This window comes from Magallana gigas, chromosome 5, assembly GCF_963853765.1.
Source record: "Magallana gigas chromosome 5, xbMagGiga1.1, whole genome shotgun sequence".
NCBI lineage: Eukaryota > Metazoa > Mollusca > Bivalvia > Ostreida > Ostreidae > Magallana > Magallana gigas.
The window spans coordinates 43,452,996-43,470,509 of record NC_088857.1 but is presented as its reverse complement, the minus strand read 5'-3'; the positions used below and the strand labels follow the sequence as shown (position 1 = coordinate 43,470,509).

Sequence of the window (17,514 nt, the reverse complement as noted above, 5' to 3'; positions counted from 1 at the left end):
AATTTTTTGTGCGCTGTAAATTTCAGATTTTTATTATGAGAGGCACTATATATAGCTCCCAGGTCGTCCATCCGAATTTTTTCCAGACCGGGAGCTACAGACCTGCAGCTAGCATGTTATAAATTTAATTGAAATCAATGAAATAATGAAAGGACTACATGTATATATGATATGGGCCTAAAATGGCCCCCTGAAATGAACATCACCATTTTACTGTAATTCTTTGTTTTCTTTGTATATATATGTGATGTATTTACATTATGTTCATTTTGATTAAAGTGCCCACAATTTAGAAATATGATATCATAAAGACAACCTTTGACCGCCGTTTTTGCATTTTAAGCATAAAACAGCTTGTTTTGAAGCAGTTTTTCTTTCAGAAAACAGAGCGCATGCTTAATGTAACTAGCCAAGACTAATAACTGACAAAAATTTTTTCCTTATTCAAGCATGCGCTCCATATTTCCAATTCGTAAAAAGATAAAAAAAAATGTCAATTTTCGACTGATTTTGATTGAGTTATAGAAATAGCATCACTTCTGACGTCATGTACTGCAAGTGAGTGCAGATAAATCAAATAAATAGGTGAGAAATATATTTTATATCAACTCTTCTAAAATATAACATGACATTTTATTGTTCCGAAACACTTTAAAAAAATGACGAATAATGGGGGCCAAATTCAACTCATATCATATATATATAGTTCTTTTATTTTTAACTTCATTGACTCTGAGTTCTGTGTTTTTTCGTTAACAAAAACGTAATGGATTGAATATAAAAAATTATATATATAGAACCATTTTAACAAGACCTTGGACTTTCATCAGGATGTAACGATCTATTTCTTGCGTCAAAACAAGTTAAAAAAATTGCTGTCCTTTAAAAAAGGACTACAATACGTGGACCATTTGCATGTGTTTTCAACGAAAACGTGAAAGCCTTAAGATTATTAGAGATTCCACCGACTCTAGCCCTCTGCTTTTAACCACTAAATTTGTACGTTGTATTGAGTATACATGTATGTTTAGCCCTGACTTTTCATCTCAGAATATAAAGGATGCATACTTCTAAAATAATTATGATCTATCTATGAATGAAGGATGCATGTATAGTATCAGACACTTGGTGAATTCTACTATTTGCGCACACATTACGATTCGCACTACTTTGTTAACTATGCAGTGACAGCTTTGTGTAAATAAAAAATTTCATATTGATAATTTGATGCTTTTTTCTTGAGATTTTAACTTTTTTTACAGTGACATATTTATTCAATCATACTTAAATGCTTAAAAAATTTAATCCATATGGAGAAATCACGTACACTTTATTCATGAGCTAAATGCCACGTGACACTGTTCTCATTAATATTCATGTCTTCAAATTGTCTCCCCTAGGAATGAAAATTACATACCTTTTATGTAGGAAATTTGTGTGAATACGTCAAAACTTTAATTTTTTAGAATGAGAACATGTGTTGGGGCAATACTTAAATTAACTGTGTATGTTTTTGTCACCACAATCAGTGATTCACGCTTCAAATTCACTTTGAATGCCTCTCTATCCAACCATTATAGATAATCTATAAATAGGACTATACTGGCTAATAAATAAACAGCTAAAAATATCAGCTTGAAACAGAATAGAATTATAACCTGAAAAATCTCATTCAATTTATAACGAAAATTCTTAAATAGAAATATGCAATATGCCTAATGATTCAATATAAAGCCTAAATGCCTATAGTCAAGTCCGACAGCGTACCGAGAAAGTCTTGAAAAATGCTAAATTGAAAGTAAAAAGGAACCGACAAGACTTTTAAAATTTGAGTCAAGATTTCTGACACAACTAGTTTGCAATGCAAACTTTGTAAATATATGAGAAACTACTTTACCTATGTATGGCAAGTATTTTAAAAATAATTCCAAAATCCCTTCATGACGCCTTTCATCACTAAAATACACTTTATTCCTACAACGCCCCGCTTCGATTTTTCAGATTCAAAAGGAACCGCCATCTCAATATCTAATGTAAACAAAACAAGCACATTCCGATCCTGGATGTAGTAAATGAGAGAACCAAATGAGGAGAAAATATTTCCGAAATACTTATCTTTTAAATTTTGTGATTTTTCTCATTCCTTTCTATATATTCTATTGTATTAAAAATCGCCATTGTGATAACAATATGGCCGCTATGCAAATTAGTAAAATGTACACCATTTCTCCATATGCGGGAAGTTAAGTTACATGTGTATTCGGAAAACAACAAAACATTGCAAATTATGCTATTTGATGCATGTTGTAGTTTCGGCATATCATTAACTTATTTCATAACACTGATAATTCATATCACATGCCAATCATTTAAAAGGAATACTTTGTTTCTGTTCTGTTTACCGACAACTTTACATTGAACTTATGTGTGCATATGACACGGAATCCCGATCCCGATTCAGATAACGTGTGCTAGCCTGGTTCCCTGAGCTACCCATTACGCACAGGAACCAGGCTAGCTCATGCGCAGGCTGAATTTTCCCCATAGCATCCGGTTTAACCTCGCTTATATATTTTCTGCGTGGACCTCAGGGTCCACGCAATGACGCTGGTTTCAAGCGAAATATGCACCGATTGCGTTGTCTTCGCTCAAAAGCCAGACACATCCTGTTGATTTCAAAGAGCCATGGCTGAGTGGCCTACGGTGAAATAGACAGGCCTACGTCACATTGCCGTTTGACTCAACTACCCAAAGTCCAAGCTCTTGTTAAAATGGTTCTAAAACATTCCGGAAGAATATTATATTTGTGCTCGGAATGAACACAGTAACTATATTCTGTCTTTACTACATGTAATAAAGGGGCATGGTCAGGATTTTGGTCAAAAATAATTTTTTTCGAATTTAATGTTTACAATGCTTCAGTAAGGCATTTTTAATAGGCAACTAAAATTTGAGTGTCATTTAATGAGATATAAGCGAGTTACAGAGCTTACAATTTTTCACTATGTAAACAAAACGTTTGTTTACATTTTGAATGTTGAAGTGAGAATTCAAGTTTTAGACCCAAAATGAATGTATTAATCGTTAGGAACTGTTTATTTATGCTTAAAACGAATAATAAAATAGACAAACTAACTTGAAAAAAGATTTTTACGGGTATATTCAACCTATGTACACAAAAACAGGGCACAAGCCTTGTTTACATGACGAAGAATTGTGAGCCCTGTATCTTGCTTTTAAAACTCAACGACTGGCACCAAAACTTTATTTGATCATTAGAAAAACATTCCTAAAGCATTGCAAATAATAAAAACAGAAAAATAAAATTTGACCAAAATCGTGACCATGCCCCTTTAACATATGAAGTGTGCGTGCTGCTATTGAATACATTGATTTGCGTTATACGATGAATAATACAGTTAGTTTATTCTAACTGTTAAAAAAATCATTACAATATTGATATACGACAACAATACTTCACTATAAAATATGAATTATGAGAATCCAATTTGTAATTAGGCTGAAAAAAACCCCGATCGAAAGTCATCTGATAGATATTTGATTGTATCTCTGCTACCAATGGTTGTTGGACCAAAGCTCTCTGTGGCGGCTTTCTAGATTTACTTGTCATTTGATACGGTAACCTCTGAATTCAATACACCTCCAAAAGCCGCGTACTGTTTTTTGATGCAGGACTGTCATTTTACACAATCTGTTAATTGAATCAAACATCAGATGTATCCGGACCAGGAATATAGAAATAATGGCGGTTCCTGCCACCTAAAACGCTATAAAAAAGGATTACATTTGTTTGAATAGCAAGTAAAAACCAAACAAATATGTCAACAACTATCACCAAATGATTGGCTTGAATTTGTTTGTAAATGGCTATACGATACCCTTGAATGTATTTTCATACTGTGCAGGTTATATAGAATCAGAGTACACTTATTCATCTTCAACGCAGTTTCGAGTCTTTTAAAATACATGCAGTTTGCATTACAATGCAATCGCTCAGATTTACGCGCTATACGAAAACGACACCAACGGTTCTGAAGACAAAGTGGTCCGTACCGCGAGTATTTGGAACTCCACAACCTTCTGGCAATAGATAGGACACAGTCTTACCTAGATATGGGACAGAGTCAGAGGAATCAAATCTCTTTGTTCTTTGTTTTATTATTGCTTTAATCTGCATACATGCATGTAAAATAAAATATCAAGATCAACAAATTAAAAAAATAATGTATTGCTACGTGTTCGAGGAATACTTTGAAACCAGTCACACTTTAAAACAAATTCTCAAAAAAAAAACAGTTCATAAACATTTCTTTAAGATTTTATAAATATGAGCTATTATTGGAATAAGTTTTTCAAACTGTAAGTCACACAAGATTAATGTAACAACATAAACCTTATACATTGGAACTTAACAATGTACCCGTGTCATAATTTATAAGTTCATATCGTACATCACCTCATCATTCTCTTTGAGAATGATTACTCATCTAGTACTGTAGCACTCATAGACAACATGTGAGGAAGTTTTCTGAACAATTGCATTTTACATCTTAAATGAAAACCATTGTTAATCAAAACTGCCGGAGTTTTTAGCAAAGCAATAAAACATACAGAAAAAAGTGCAATATTGCAAACGATCTATTTTGATCTGTACGTTTTCACTTAACACATGTTATCTGATCTAACATTTATTAACCTTTTGATTTATGAATTACAATTGATTATTGTTTTCCCCAAAACCTGAATACACATCTTCGCTAGCCAAGGGTTTTCGGTCCAAAACCCTTGGCTAGCGAAGATGCTGAATACATGGCACTAAAATGACTAAAAAGAAGAACTGCATTTAACCAGTACATCGTCTATATACCATCTGATATGCTTGTAAAACTCACAAGGTGGAATCAAATTTAAAAAAAAAAAATGTACATTATCACTGATCATAATACATTTTGTAACTGGACAAGGATTTCATAACCGGTGTAAAATACAACAAAATAAAAGCCAACATAGACAATTGTTGTGGGTTGTAAACAATCGGACACTACAGATAGTAGGATAATTGATAAAGAAGTATTGTGTTTAAATTTTATTTTGAATCCAAACAGCAGTAAGATGTAAATATTCTCGTTCTGTGCTATGTGTATTCTTTCTAATACTGACTAAGTCAGTAAGCTGTGGGTTCTTTTATACTATATACACACCGTTATAAAAAACACCTTATCGTCGGTATATGTGCCTAACTGCTGAACGGAACTTTTTGTCTCTGATTCCATAAATGAATGGATTAACCATGGAGTTCACGAAATACGACCAGATGAACGTGTAGTATACCTGCGACTCTGTCAGAGAGAGGCTACAGTCAAACCCCTTTATGACGAAGATCATCACCGCCAACAGATGATGCGGCAAAGCACTGAGGATGTAACCGACAGTTACCAGACACAGGGTGATGGTCGACCTCCGTGCACCAGAACCGGAAGTGTTTTTTACCTCGTCCAAAGTCCGCGCAGATTGGCGCCGAATAGTTGCTTGAAATTCAAAGTGGGTATGAATATGTCGTCCGATTTTGATATACACAAATACCATGGTAGTCGAGACAGCCAAGAAGTAAAGCCCCAGTAACGCATTATAATATAACTGATATTTCGTTTTCTCGAATCTTTCTTCCGTAAAACAGCGGACACCATGCAACCCCGGGATACCGGTTTGGATTTCTCTCATTCCGTAGAGGAAAGGCGCTGGCCAAGACAACACGAAAGCCACCACAATGTTCATGAAACATAGAAGTTTTGCCTGTGTGTTTGTTAGTTGGTTCTTCATAGGGCTGCATATTGCTTTGTACCTGTCCACAGCAATGGAGATCAAGGAGGAAGTCGAAGCTATTGCAGCAAAGTAATTAGTGAAACGAAATATTTTGCAATAAATTTCAGATGGAAAAGTTACAGGGAAAAACAAGTAGGAGACCACCATAGGAGCTACAACAGCGCACTGGAAAACATCCAGCATTGCCAGCCATATCACGTACACCCGGTAGTTGGATTTCCCGAACTGGCGCAGGTAGACCCATAATACATGCGTGTTTCCAATCAGTCCTATAAAACTGAGTGTACACAGGAGACCGATGCCCCCGTAGTTTCGTCGCACTAGTTGTGCGTTGACTTCCTCTATCGTTACATTATCGAAACTTCCAAGAGCATCTTTTAACCATACGTGGCATGTTTCATTGGGAGCAACAGTGGTAAAATCCTGGTATTCTGTAGTGTTCATCCTTAAAAAGAAAAAAAAATCATTTTGATTAATTTAGTTATGATTAAATCGATGCCATACTTATTTAGATCAACAATTTAGTCCTACTTAATCAAAGTTATGTTACTCCAACAGCACTGTGTATCCCTTTATCATGCATGCACAATGTATAACGTATCATATTATAGATTGAAAAATCTTTAAAGTGATGTTGAAATTTAGCATTTAAATTACTGACACCTTCTCTGATATCGGTATATGCCGTTGACTGAAAACGAAATATAAGACTGTCAAATTCTTTTTCTTGGTTTTGTATAGCAACACAATCAAAGAAACATCAAATTTCACACATGCTCGTTTGACTTGTATTTTATATTTGAATTGTAAATGAGAGAATAAAATGTGCTTAAGTCGAAAATGTTATGTAACCAACCTCAAAATTCCGATATGTAAATACAAAACCCCCCAAATATTCCAACAGTTTCACCGAAAAGGTTCGAACAGATCTAACTAAAGAAAACTAGATTCCGATATCAAGCAAAATACTTCAACAGGAGGGTTCTATCAACGGGCTATGCATCTATGAAACTGCCAAATGTATATGCAATCAATTTCAAAGAACATGTTGCACTCTAATTACGTCATAGCAATTAACTCATTAACCATCACGCAAGAAGTGATCTTCCTGTAAAGGAAGCAAAGACATTACCGTTTTCCTTTTGGATGTTCAAAAACTGGAGGCGCCTTATAGTCCGTAAACTGTGCGAGACACGAGATGTGGTCCGATGGTGGAAATAATTTTAGGCAGACACAGGACACGCGACACACAGCAGTGGTTAATTGAAGGGACGCTTTTTAGTCACTTAAAACGGAGAGTGAACAATATCAAAATTGGAAAAAAAGTTCCGGCACAATCAGGGGATGATAATGATCTTGTCCTGCATTATGGTGGACAGCCTGCGTAACGCGCTTACTCTGGTCCTAATGCACCTCACTCAAAGGAAAACAAAATCAATCAATTACTGATTGATCAATTCTCTAACATGTCCAGCGGTATCGTTTTTGGTAGTTTACAATGATACTTTTTATCAAATTACAACGGAAGTATTGATTGGTGAATGCATTCTAAATAGTTGTCTTTGTATCTTCTTATCAGATCGAAGTTTTTATTTGCTGAATTGACATACACTGATCGAAATTTATTGAATAAACTACAAGCTATTTTATCAGTAACCTTCATTTGTCAAGCTTAAGGCCAACATCAAATGCCTAAAATGGTCTAACAAAAGTATATGTACGTTTTACTGTAACATTTCGAAAGATGAAATCAATTGCAATCTCTGCGTAGATTTATTTTATTTCCAATTTAAATACAACCCAAACGGTCCGATTGCTATTTTTGATTTCAACATCAATCCCATTTATTTGTATTAATTTGTGGTAATGTGAGGTTATGATTAAGATTTACGGCTCTCGTAATGGAAATATTGGCAGTTTGGGCACTTCATTACTAAACCGTCAACAAAACGATAAAACAGAAATTTAGTTCCAAATTAATCATAAAAGAAGAATATTGACCCATTAAGTGAACTCAAACAATAATGTTTATCTTTTGAATTCCAACAATTTCGTTAAAATTGGACTATTTAAAGACAGTTCGTTTCAAGAAAATGATTTATTTTTCTCTTGGCGGTTTTTTAACGCGCGATTCGATGTTCAGTGTTTGTTATCTTCTAATGAATCATAAAAACCATTTCTCTCTTCTAAAATTACTTGTTGCTAGTTGTGAACATTTTTTAATTCAATTTGGTTATCGGCGCAATAATGTTGTTTATAAAAACCGTATATTAATCAGCTGTTTGTGTGTAATGCGAACAGAATATTACTTATCATAAAATTACTTTTTTGTAGAAAATCATAAATAAATTATTATAGATAGTTATCATTACACATATTACATATGTACATCCCTATTTAAAGAAACATTAAAAAAATATAATTTAACTGTTTAATAGACAGATTAGCAGTTTAAATTTTTAATTAATCATTAGCTGATTATATCAGATAAGATTATGCTGATTAAGAAATGTACTAAGGCTTGTATAATACAATGATAATTCAGTTTTCAAAATATGGACTTTAAATATTATTTTCTTGTAAAAATATTCGATGGGCTAAAATAAACAATCAAACAAATGGAACCTAATTTTAAAAAATAAATTTCACTAAAAATGTGAGTAAAATACGAAAAATAGAACTTGTCGGGTAAAAACATGTCTAGCTGGTAATCATATATAAGCTATTACACACCCAAGACTTGAAAATACCCCGACTTTATAACAAGTACATGGGTTAATCTCTTGTGAAAATAAGTCACTTCGTGTTGAAAGAATTAATTAACTAGTGGACTGCAAAAGATAGCGTAAACAACAACAGTGGGCACTTAAGCTAATTGTAAAGAAGATTTAATGTCTAAACGCGCGGCGATTAGGATTATAAGCACAGATAAGCTCAGCCCACCCCTGAAATAATTGGACAACACGTTTTGTTCGCTAAAATTACTCATCTATAAAAAACATAATGCCTTATTAATGACACACGTACAGCCAAAATCCTGAATATCATATTTCTGTTATCAAATAATCACCGAAGCATTGTTTCTTTATTGCGTAATCAATGTTCCACAATGATTTAAGCAGGCTTTGTATGGCGACTTTACTTGAGACCCACTATTGCACACATTTGTGACCTTATGTTGATTTTATTGACCCGCCCACCTAGTTTTAATTGTCCGAAATTTATCTCGTTTTTGCCATCTGGACCCAGGTATTTATCTAACCTATATCTGAACACTAGAGGTTTTATATGTTGGGATTTCTTGTAATTTTTTAACACCCTTGGCAATTTGCTTAAGGTAGAAATTGAAACAGCCACGTGGTTTCCATCAACAAAGTTTGCAATACATTCTAATATCACTGTTAATTTAACACTATATATACATGTGACATAGAAAACTTTTAGCTGTTATTTTTCTTATATAGTACAAAATAAGGATCACAGTGTTCGTTCCACCCCGACCAAGTTTGCGAGTGAGCTTGTAATTATTATGTATATAATGAAATGTCTTACCTTTTTCTTCCTAAATATGGAACTACACAATCAGGCCGGTGTCATGATGGATTCCCTTGGGATCTCTGTTTAACGTAAACAACCAGGGTGTGAAGAAACGCCAGGAACTGCCAAAAGTCACAAACTAAAGTATGTAAACATGTCTGTCATAGAAGGTCCTGCACGCCCATTGCACTGTTTAAATGCAAGAGCGAGGTATCTCGTACACGGCACGTGACGATTTAGCTGCAAAATAAAGAATCAACTCGGCGTGACCATCACCGAAACATTGATTGAATAGAATACAAGGCATATATCTCTTTTTGTGAATGTTTTGTTCACAGGAGTCTTGTTAAGTCAACACGGAATTAAAAATTGAACTACGTCTGTTTGAGCTATACTCTATAACAATGTAATTCATTAATTAAAGGGCGCCAGTATTTTAAAATTAATTTATTCATGACTTCTTTGCTAAATGCGGAAGTAAGCAACACCTTGCTTACACGCATGAATTTTTAATCACCACTGCTGGAAAAAAGTATGTTTAAACAAGCTTTCGATTACAGTAATTAATAGATCAACTTTCTGATAAAGCAAGTATTATATCCAAAATATGCAAATATTAAATTTGGACAAAGTTTTGCGCGAATTTAGTTTCACATAACAAGACGCTGAAAAAAAAAATCGACATTTGGTATCATGACCCACGCAAGGACCAAGCGTCCAATCTCGAATTTACAACTTCCTGTTTGGTTCAAGCAAAGATTCGATGTAACATGTAATTTTGCTGTCGAATCTTAAGAAAAGAACTAACCCTGTAAGGAGCATCATTATAATCAGTCTCGCAAAATCCCAGGCATCGAAACATCATTTGATAAATTCTGTCGAGATAAACACATCGTAAGACATTATCGTTTAACTGTTTCTTATTTCTGAAATTAAATTTCGTTTCGTGAATGAATGATCAATTTAAGACTGGATTTAGAACAAAGATTAAGACACGAAAGATCGACAAACCGAATCTGATGAACACTTGAAAACCGTTATCACTGAATCTAAAACCGTTTAATTCTAAATTCTTGTCATTTAGCAGGACAGATTTTTCTTCTTCAGAGATTTGAATAACGCATAAAATCCCTATTAATGGAATCCTTTATTTGATCTTATTGACTTTAGAACAGCAACATTTCGCAGTCTGTAGACAAATAATGTACGGTTGAGAAACCCTGATGTGCCATTTTGGGGAACTAATTGTTAGAAGTATACTTTTACGTTTTTCGTATTAAAGCTGAAGTAAGCAACACCAATAAATCTCCAAAAATGAAAAGAAATGATCGATTTTTTTCTTACCTAATTGGACCGCTGTCAAACGAGATTAAAGCGTTTTGTTTTAAAGGAAAAACATTAACAGGCAAATGGACGATCAAGGTGCACTAATGTAAGTGCTTCCGGTTGAAAATGAAAAGAAATATGACAGTCATCTACATACGTAGAAGTGCATGTATTACGTCGACGGTGTAAGGTCACTTATCGCATTAAGGTTAACATAAAGTATCACGTGTATATAAGTTTTAATTGGATTTACACCAACTAACATTTATTACACATGAATTTGCATACCTATATCTACCAATATTTAGAAATTTCCACATTTCAGAAACAAAATTGCAGCTTCTTTTTTAGATTAAATAGATGATTTGGGATTTAAGAATCTCGAGAAGGATCAATTTTAAATTGTTTGGCTCTGGATACTAGTAAGTATACACCCAAAGTTGCTGCAATCAAGCTCCGTATAAAACAGTTGTTGTAGAAGGTAATCTATTCCCAACAGAATACAGAAAGTTATTCACAAAGCTAATGAAATCGACTTTGGCCCTTGGTCACATAGAATATCAATTTTTATACAAAAGATTCGCCCATACAATATATGGAGTTTCCGATTGAGATTTTATCTCCCAAAATATCCGATTCGAGGTTATCTTTCGGGACATGGCCTGTTGGTCATAACCTCAACATTCTAAAAAGAACGGACATCAATTTAATAAATTGAATGAAAAAAGCAGCTAGCGTGCATATTCAAACGTCATCCCATTATTAGTAAATGAGCCCTGTTTTTCTAAACTTGTTGCATGTGTGCTTTCCATTGCCTTTAGTTTGATTTCCATCGTCTTCCATAAAACAGATTATTCATACAGAACTATATTTTGCATGTGTTGTTCTAAATGGTGCACACATAAGACACCAGCGTCCAGAAACGCTTCCATAAGCAACATAAGTAGACAGTGTCCGTTCCTTTTCTTGTAAACCTACACCCGTCTCTGTAAATCTAAAAGATAATGATCAATCTCTGCAGTGTTATGCAATGAAAACAAAGTGTAAAGGAATGTTAAAGACCTTGTTGTGTTCAAAAGATTTAAAGATTTTATTTCGGGAAGACCCTATTTCACTTAGTTTGTATGTCGACAAAGAATTAGGTGACGAGGAATTAATTTTAACTATACCCTAGCTTGAACATGTTAAGGAAGCGTTTGAATCGGTTATATTAACGGGGACATATGAAGTTCAAGAAGTACCCGAGCTAGCAAGTCTTCGACGTTTTGTGCATAGTCAAAATGCGAGACACCTCGTTCCAGTTTGTGAGGTTTAGATATGCGCAACAGGTATTTCCACAGCCTGTATTACTGAATCTAAGAACTGTCACTTGTTTACATTTTTATTTGCAATAAACATAAACAAACTCTATTTTTGCACGTACAGAACTGTTACTCTCCCTTCTGGAAACCAATATCCCACAGGGATGCTAGTTTGCATCTGTGTCTCTCTCTGTTTCTTTCCCAGAATAATGACTTCAGTAACAGATGGACGTGTATTAGAGAAACTATGTCACAAATTTTGCGATGAAATTTGATTACATTCGTCTTTAAAACTTCCCATTTTGTCAGAATTAAATTAAGATATTATCAAAACCGATTTGGTTTGACTTTTCCTAAAGCGTCACGATCATTTCTGTCAGCTACGTCATGCATAAATTATACACGCCGCCGGTGTGAAAACCGCCCGTTTACACAGAGAGAGAGAGAGAGAGAGAGAGAGAGAGAGAGAGAGAGAGTTTAGCACAGAATTTAAACATACGGGATAGTCGATTTTGAATGAATAATATTGGGGGAAATAAACTGTTTGAGAAATCCTTCAGCTCTGGCATTGCATAAGCGTATACTGATAACTCGGCCTAAAAATAGGAGTTAACCAATCATATATAGCCTCAAGCTACGGTCCAGAGTACGGCGTTATAAAAAATATAATATTTAAAAGTTGCATGTGCTAAGCGTTCATTTCATGTAAATACCGTAAATGTATAATGCACATGTATTACCTACTAACTTGCCAGTCAAAGTGATAGGTATGAATTCCTCGATTTCTACACCTTTCGATCGGCAATCGACAGTCAATAAAAGTATTGAACGATGGTGTGAAAGAACGAGACGGAAGTGGAGAGTGCAAGGAGGTTTGTACATGTGCGTCTTCATTAGGCAAGTGTCCGATTCGTTTCTCTTCTGTTGCCCTATCACTTTCAGTGTAAATATATATACTAAAATATCCACAAACCATTTACTGCAGATTTCTTTATTTTACCTGTCTCTGAACCCCCGATCACCCGCTCCATACATGAACACTGGTTTGTTTACATACATAAAAAATACAGTTCTTGATCCGCTTTCCGAGTACGGTTAAAGGTTGTTTAATAGGAGAAAGTTTGGGGCGGGTAAAGCTACAATTATTAACAGTAGTAAACTAAACGAAGAATTATTTAAATGGATTATTTTCACAAAATGTGGTATGGTATGATGTAAATATTTTTAAAAAATAGTGTTATTTTTATACGCGGCAAATTGCCGTAAAGTTTTTTTGTACATGTAAGTATTGTATGCACTGTAGCTTTATATTTTCTAACCCAAAATTTATACACAGAGCTACAGCGATATATGTTATGTACCGTATGTATTGTTTTATCACAAGTGTACTCTTTCGAAAAATAGCCCAATTTCGACAGTCACGAGTACCCATGTGAATTTTTCATTCTCTGATATGTTGTTGTTCTGTCCGTGCATAATTTAGTCTTAGTTAACCAGCAGCCAATCAGCGGTAAGCTGAATCTACCAATAAAAAAACTGTGGTTAAGGTGCGGGTATTGTTTATGTATGACGTAGCTGAAAAAGTTGAACGCGACGCGATCGGAAAAGTCAAACCAAATCGGTTTTAGTAATATATGGTGACTATTCAATCGACAGCGCGACATATGGACAGAAATCCAATAATAATCAATTTTTAAGTGTCTATGTCCGAAAAGACACGTTATCCAAATTACACAACCTTTTCGTACTACATCATGTATAATTTTGTAAAAGCCATTTAAGTCACAGTTAAGATATTTAGACAATCACCCACCATTAAAATCGCAGTGAAGACATTTAATCACCTACCTAGTAAGGAGGGAAGCACAAGGAGATTTCGCATTATTTGATAGGGGCTAAGGAAGACATTGAGATGAAATAGGAGAACGAAAGAAAGAGATTAAAAGATAACTATACAATAAAAGAGTCAATTTTATGAAAAAATTTGAGAATATGTGCAAGGTAATCTACTGTCTGACGGAACACATCACATGTAACTCAGTGGTTAAGCTCTCTGTGGATCGTTAACTATTGTGTTATATACAAAACTCCAATAGTATATTATTACACAGTCAACACCGATTCTTGTTTAAATTTTAGTTTTACTATGTGCTTATGCGTATGTCTAAGAGAGAGAGAGAGAGAGAGAGAGAGAGAGAGAGAGAGAGAGAGAGAGAGAGAGAGAGAGAGAGAGAGAGAGAGAGAGATTTATCTTGTTATGTATGGTATTAAATGTTTACTGGCGGATATGTTAACGATTCTTTAAAAACGAATGTTTTGCATTTGAAAGTTTTTTCTAATAGTTAATCCACGACAAAAATGAGCGAAGCCATTTTTTTATAAATGTTGTTTTATTTTATTTTAAATAAAGAAATACTATCGTAGCTAGAGCAACTATTTGGTAGAAGAATAACCATTAGATATTAGATTAACTAAGCTTATATCTTTGGAAACATATCAGAAATTGAAGAGTTCTAACAATTTTATAATTCTGAAGGTTAATATTATCACTTGAAAATTCAAATTCATACCAGAATGTTATGAATCCAATTTTCAATCTTTAGGTATGAAGCTTTTCGTTTAATGTTTAATGCTTTAGTTCATACCTCTCCAACGATTCAAGTGTGATGTTTTTTGATTTCAAAGAAATTTTAATGATGCATAACAATCTTTATTTTTGTAACGCAGGGAGCCGAGTCGATAATGTACCCATTGGCAACGATCTGCGGTCACTCGCTAGACTCTTGTACAAACATTGCTGACCTCTATAGTAAACTCTTTTACCTATCCAGACAACCTACAAAATACATGTACATCACACCCTAGACAACCAATAACAAAGGGACTCGTGCATTTGAACTTGCGTCTGAGTGTATTCTTTTAGTTTGATTAAGTGTTCTGTCTAATTTAAAGACTATCATATAGTCAACTTAAAGTCCGGCTAGATGAAGAACCTTTAGATCAGTTTAATTGTGTTCCACAAAAACTCTGCCTACTTCCATGCACACTAAATGTAAACAAAGTTGATATTTGTATTGCAAAAACTTTTCAATGCATGATTTTGCATCCCATTATTTTGCACATTTTCATTTTATCACTTAATCACTATATTAAATTCCTTCCAGTGAATTTATATATCTGATATCATCGTATTTCGTGAAACATTTTCGAGATCAGAAAAACCCCAAAGGAGAGCAGGAATCCCTTATCTCTTACGCAGAGGCGGGAAGTATAATATAAGCCTTTTTGTGATACAGAAGATTTATTTATGATGACGAATTCACCTGCTTATAATCTTGATTTTATCCACAAAGATGAAATCTTGCACAGATACACCTGTTTAAAATTTCTCCTCGCATTGTACAATATTTGTTAGCGGATATATATTTTTTTAGCAAAATGAAATTCTGATTTAAAAAAAATTAAAGAATATTAATACAATTTATTGAATCCAAGTTGATTTAAAAATCTAACAAACACAAAATATAATTCTTAGGATGAATCTTTAAGCATGTGGAATTTTTCAGTAACGTATAAACTTTTAAATAAGTATATCGTACATTTTAAAGTAAATCCACCCTCCTGTGACGTCATACATTTTACATAAATCATGAATTCATTAAAATTCTTGCAAGTAGCTTTGTAATTTTTATGATATCATAGGTGCACATCAAAAACTCAAATCATTGTTTACTTGGAGATAATCAATAAGCGTTTCTCATCCTTATATTCGATATAATTCAATAATTACAAAGGGGAATAACTCTGTTCTACTTTTCTCTAGATGATATGTCTAAATGCTATAATTTTTCTAATGTAAACAATTTTTTCTTTTTTTTTAATTAATTTTAGTTTTTTGGCATAGTAAGTAATAAATTTAAATAGACAAACAATTAGTATCCATCCACTTATATTTAATTTTTAAACCAAAAAAAGTGTGATTTTCAGATGATAATTTCATGAGCCTTTGTTTTTTATTACCTTACATCTTAAATAGTATGGATACATATATATTTTATTCATTTTTTGATGAAATTCAAGTCCAATAAGTTAAAAACAAGTTAAGTTTTTAACTTTGAACCCATGATTTTATAGGTACGGAGTTACCTTAAAGCTGAATTCATCATATCATGTTGTAGTGCCAAAAATTCATGAGATATTAAAAAATGTGTCAAAAGTGCTAGATGTTAAGAAAACTAAAATTATCAATCTTGTAAAATTAATATTATGCATTATGTAAGTAAATTTCACTTTCAATTGAACTAATTTGAAAAAAAATGAAATATCGACATAGCTTAGTTAATTATTTCTTTAAAATACAAAATAGTGTGCAAGTACCTGTCATTGAAGAGATAAAAAATTCACACATGATTCCCATGTCGTATATTATGTGTATGAGAATAAGGAAATTTTGAGAGAGAGAGAGAGAGAGAGAGAGAGAGAGAGAGAGAGAGAGAGAGAGAGAGAGAGAGAGAATGGTCTTACCCCAACTTGTCCTTACGATATAAATCTGGGAGAATCATAGAAGAAACGGGAACGATTTCCTCCAAAACAATCAAACAGCAATCGAAGACGGCCCGAATCCTTTATATCAAGCCCTATTTAAATATTGGCTCGGCTAATGAGGGGCACAATGTGTTCGGATACGATAAATGTATTTTCTTAACAGACGATTACAGCATGTTCTGATAAAACTTAGCTATCTACTTAAAATCACCGACTGGCAACAAATCTCATGGCAAAACAAATAAAAGCTATTGCACTTTCTGCAGTTAAAACTTAAAAAATGATAAAACTGATGGAAATCATATGTCTCTCCCACGTGCTTTGCTTGGAAATTAGTTTATAATTAAAGGAATGAATGCACAAAGGTTTCGTGCTAGTTTTTGCATGTCCAGCGTAAGGAGAGTAAGTAGGGTGTCTTGCACACGAGGCTCGTAGATAGACGGACGAGGGTATTCCCTAATGGCTCTAAACAAGTAGTGAATCAATTCTCCACGTAGCGCTAATGATAACTATGTTATTTAGATAAACTCGGCGTAATCATCGACGTAAAATATGCTACCATGATAATCTTTGTTGGGGGAGCCGTGGTAAATGCTAATTTGATGTGATGTGATATTGACATATAACGGGATTTTTTGTATTTTCCTTTTTTAAAGAAGAAACGGACTGTAAGTCTTTATCAAGATGAATCGCTGCACCAAAATTTATATTAAGGATCATGTATATTTTTGTGTGTGTTCTAATGCAAATATAATCTTATATTATAGTATATGTAATATTTTGCCCATACCTTTAAAAATACTAACACATGTTTTACATTTTCATAAATAATTTTTAAAAAATTTAGTCTGAACAATTATTACATTTTTAAAACAATAATGAAAAATAACTCATATTAAATAATACTGAGAGCCCGAATATGTTTTTAAAGCATGGAATCATAGATCAAATCCAAAAAATG

At 33.6% G+C, this 17,514-nt stretch overlaps 1 protein-coding gene across 10 annotated transcripts; it reads right to left on the bottom strand.

The window, feature by feature from the left end:
* Nucleotides 1-2,242: 2,242 nt before the first annotated feature.
* On the bottom strand, nucleotides 2,243-17,072 carry LOC105341801 (substance-P receptor). Of its 10 annotated transcripts, none has more exons than XM_011448519.4 (4): nucleotides 16,533-16,722; nucleotides 9,397-9,621; nucleotides 6,977-7,261; nucleotides 4,160-6,289 (listed from the first exon to the last, which is right to left on the bottom strand). In XM_011448519.4, the coding sequence occupies exon 4, from the start codon at nucleotides 6,286-6,288 to the stop codon at nucleotides 5,239-5,241; it is 1,050 nt and encodes a 349-aa protein (XP_011446821.3). In that variant the 5' UTR covers nucleotide 6,289; nucleotides 6,977-7,261; nucleotides 9,397-9,621; nucleotides 16,533-16,722; the 3' UTR covers nucleotides 4,160-5,238. The 10 variants fall into 10 exon arrangements, 8 of the variants coding, with proteins under 8 accessions (XP_011446821.3, XP_034337503.2, XP_011446819.3 ...); XM_034481612.2 differs by having other exon boundaries at nucleotides 9,397-9,503; XR_004604054.2 differs by lacking the exons at nucleotides 4,160-6,289; nucleotides 6,977-7,261 and adding an exon at nucleotides 2,243-3,788 and having other exon boundaries at nucleotides 9,397-9,503; nucleotides 16,533-17,072.
* Between the last annotated feature and the right edge of the window lie 442 nt (nucleotides 17,073-17,514).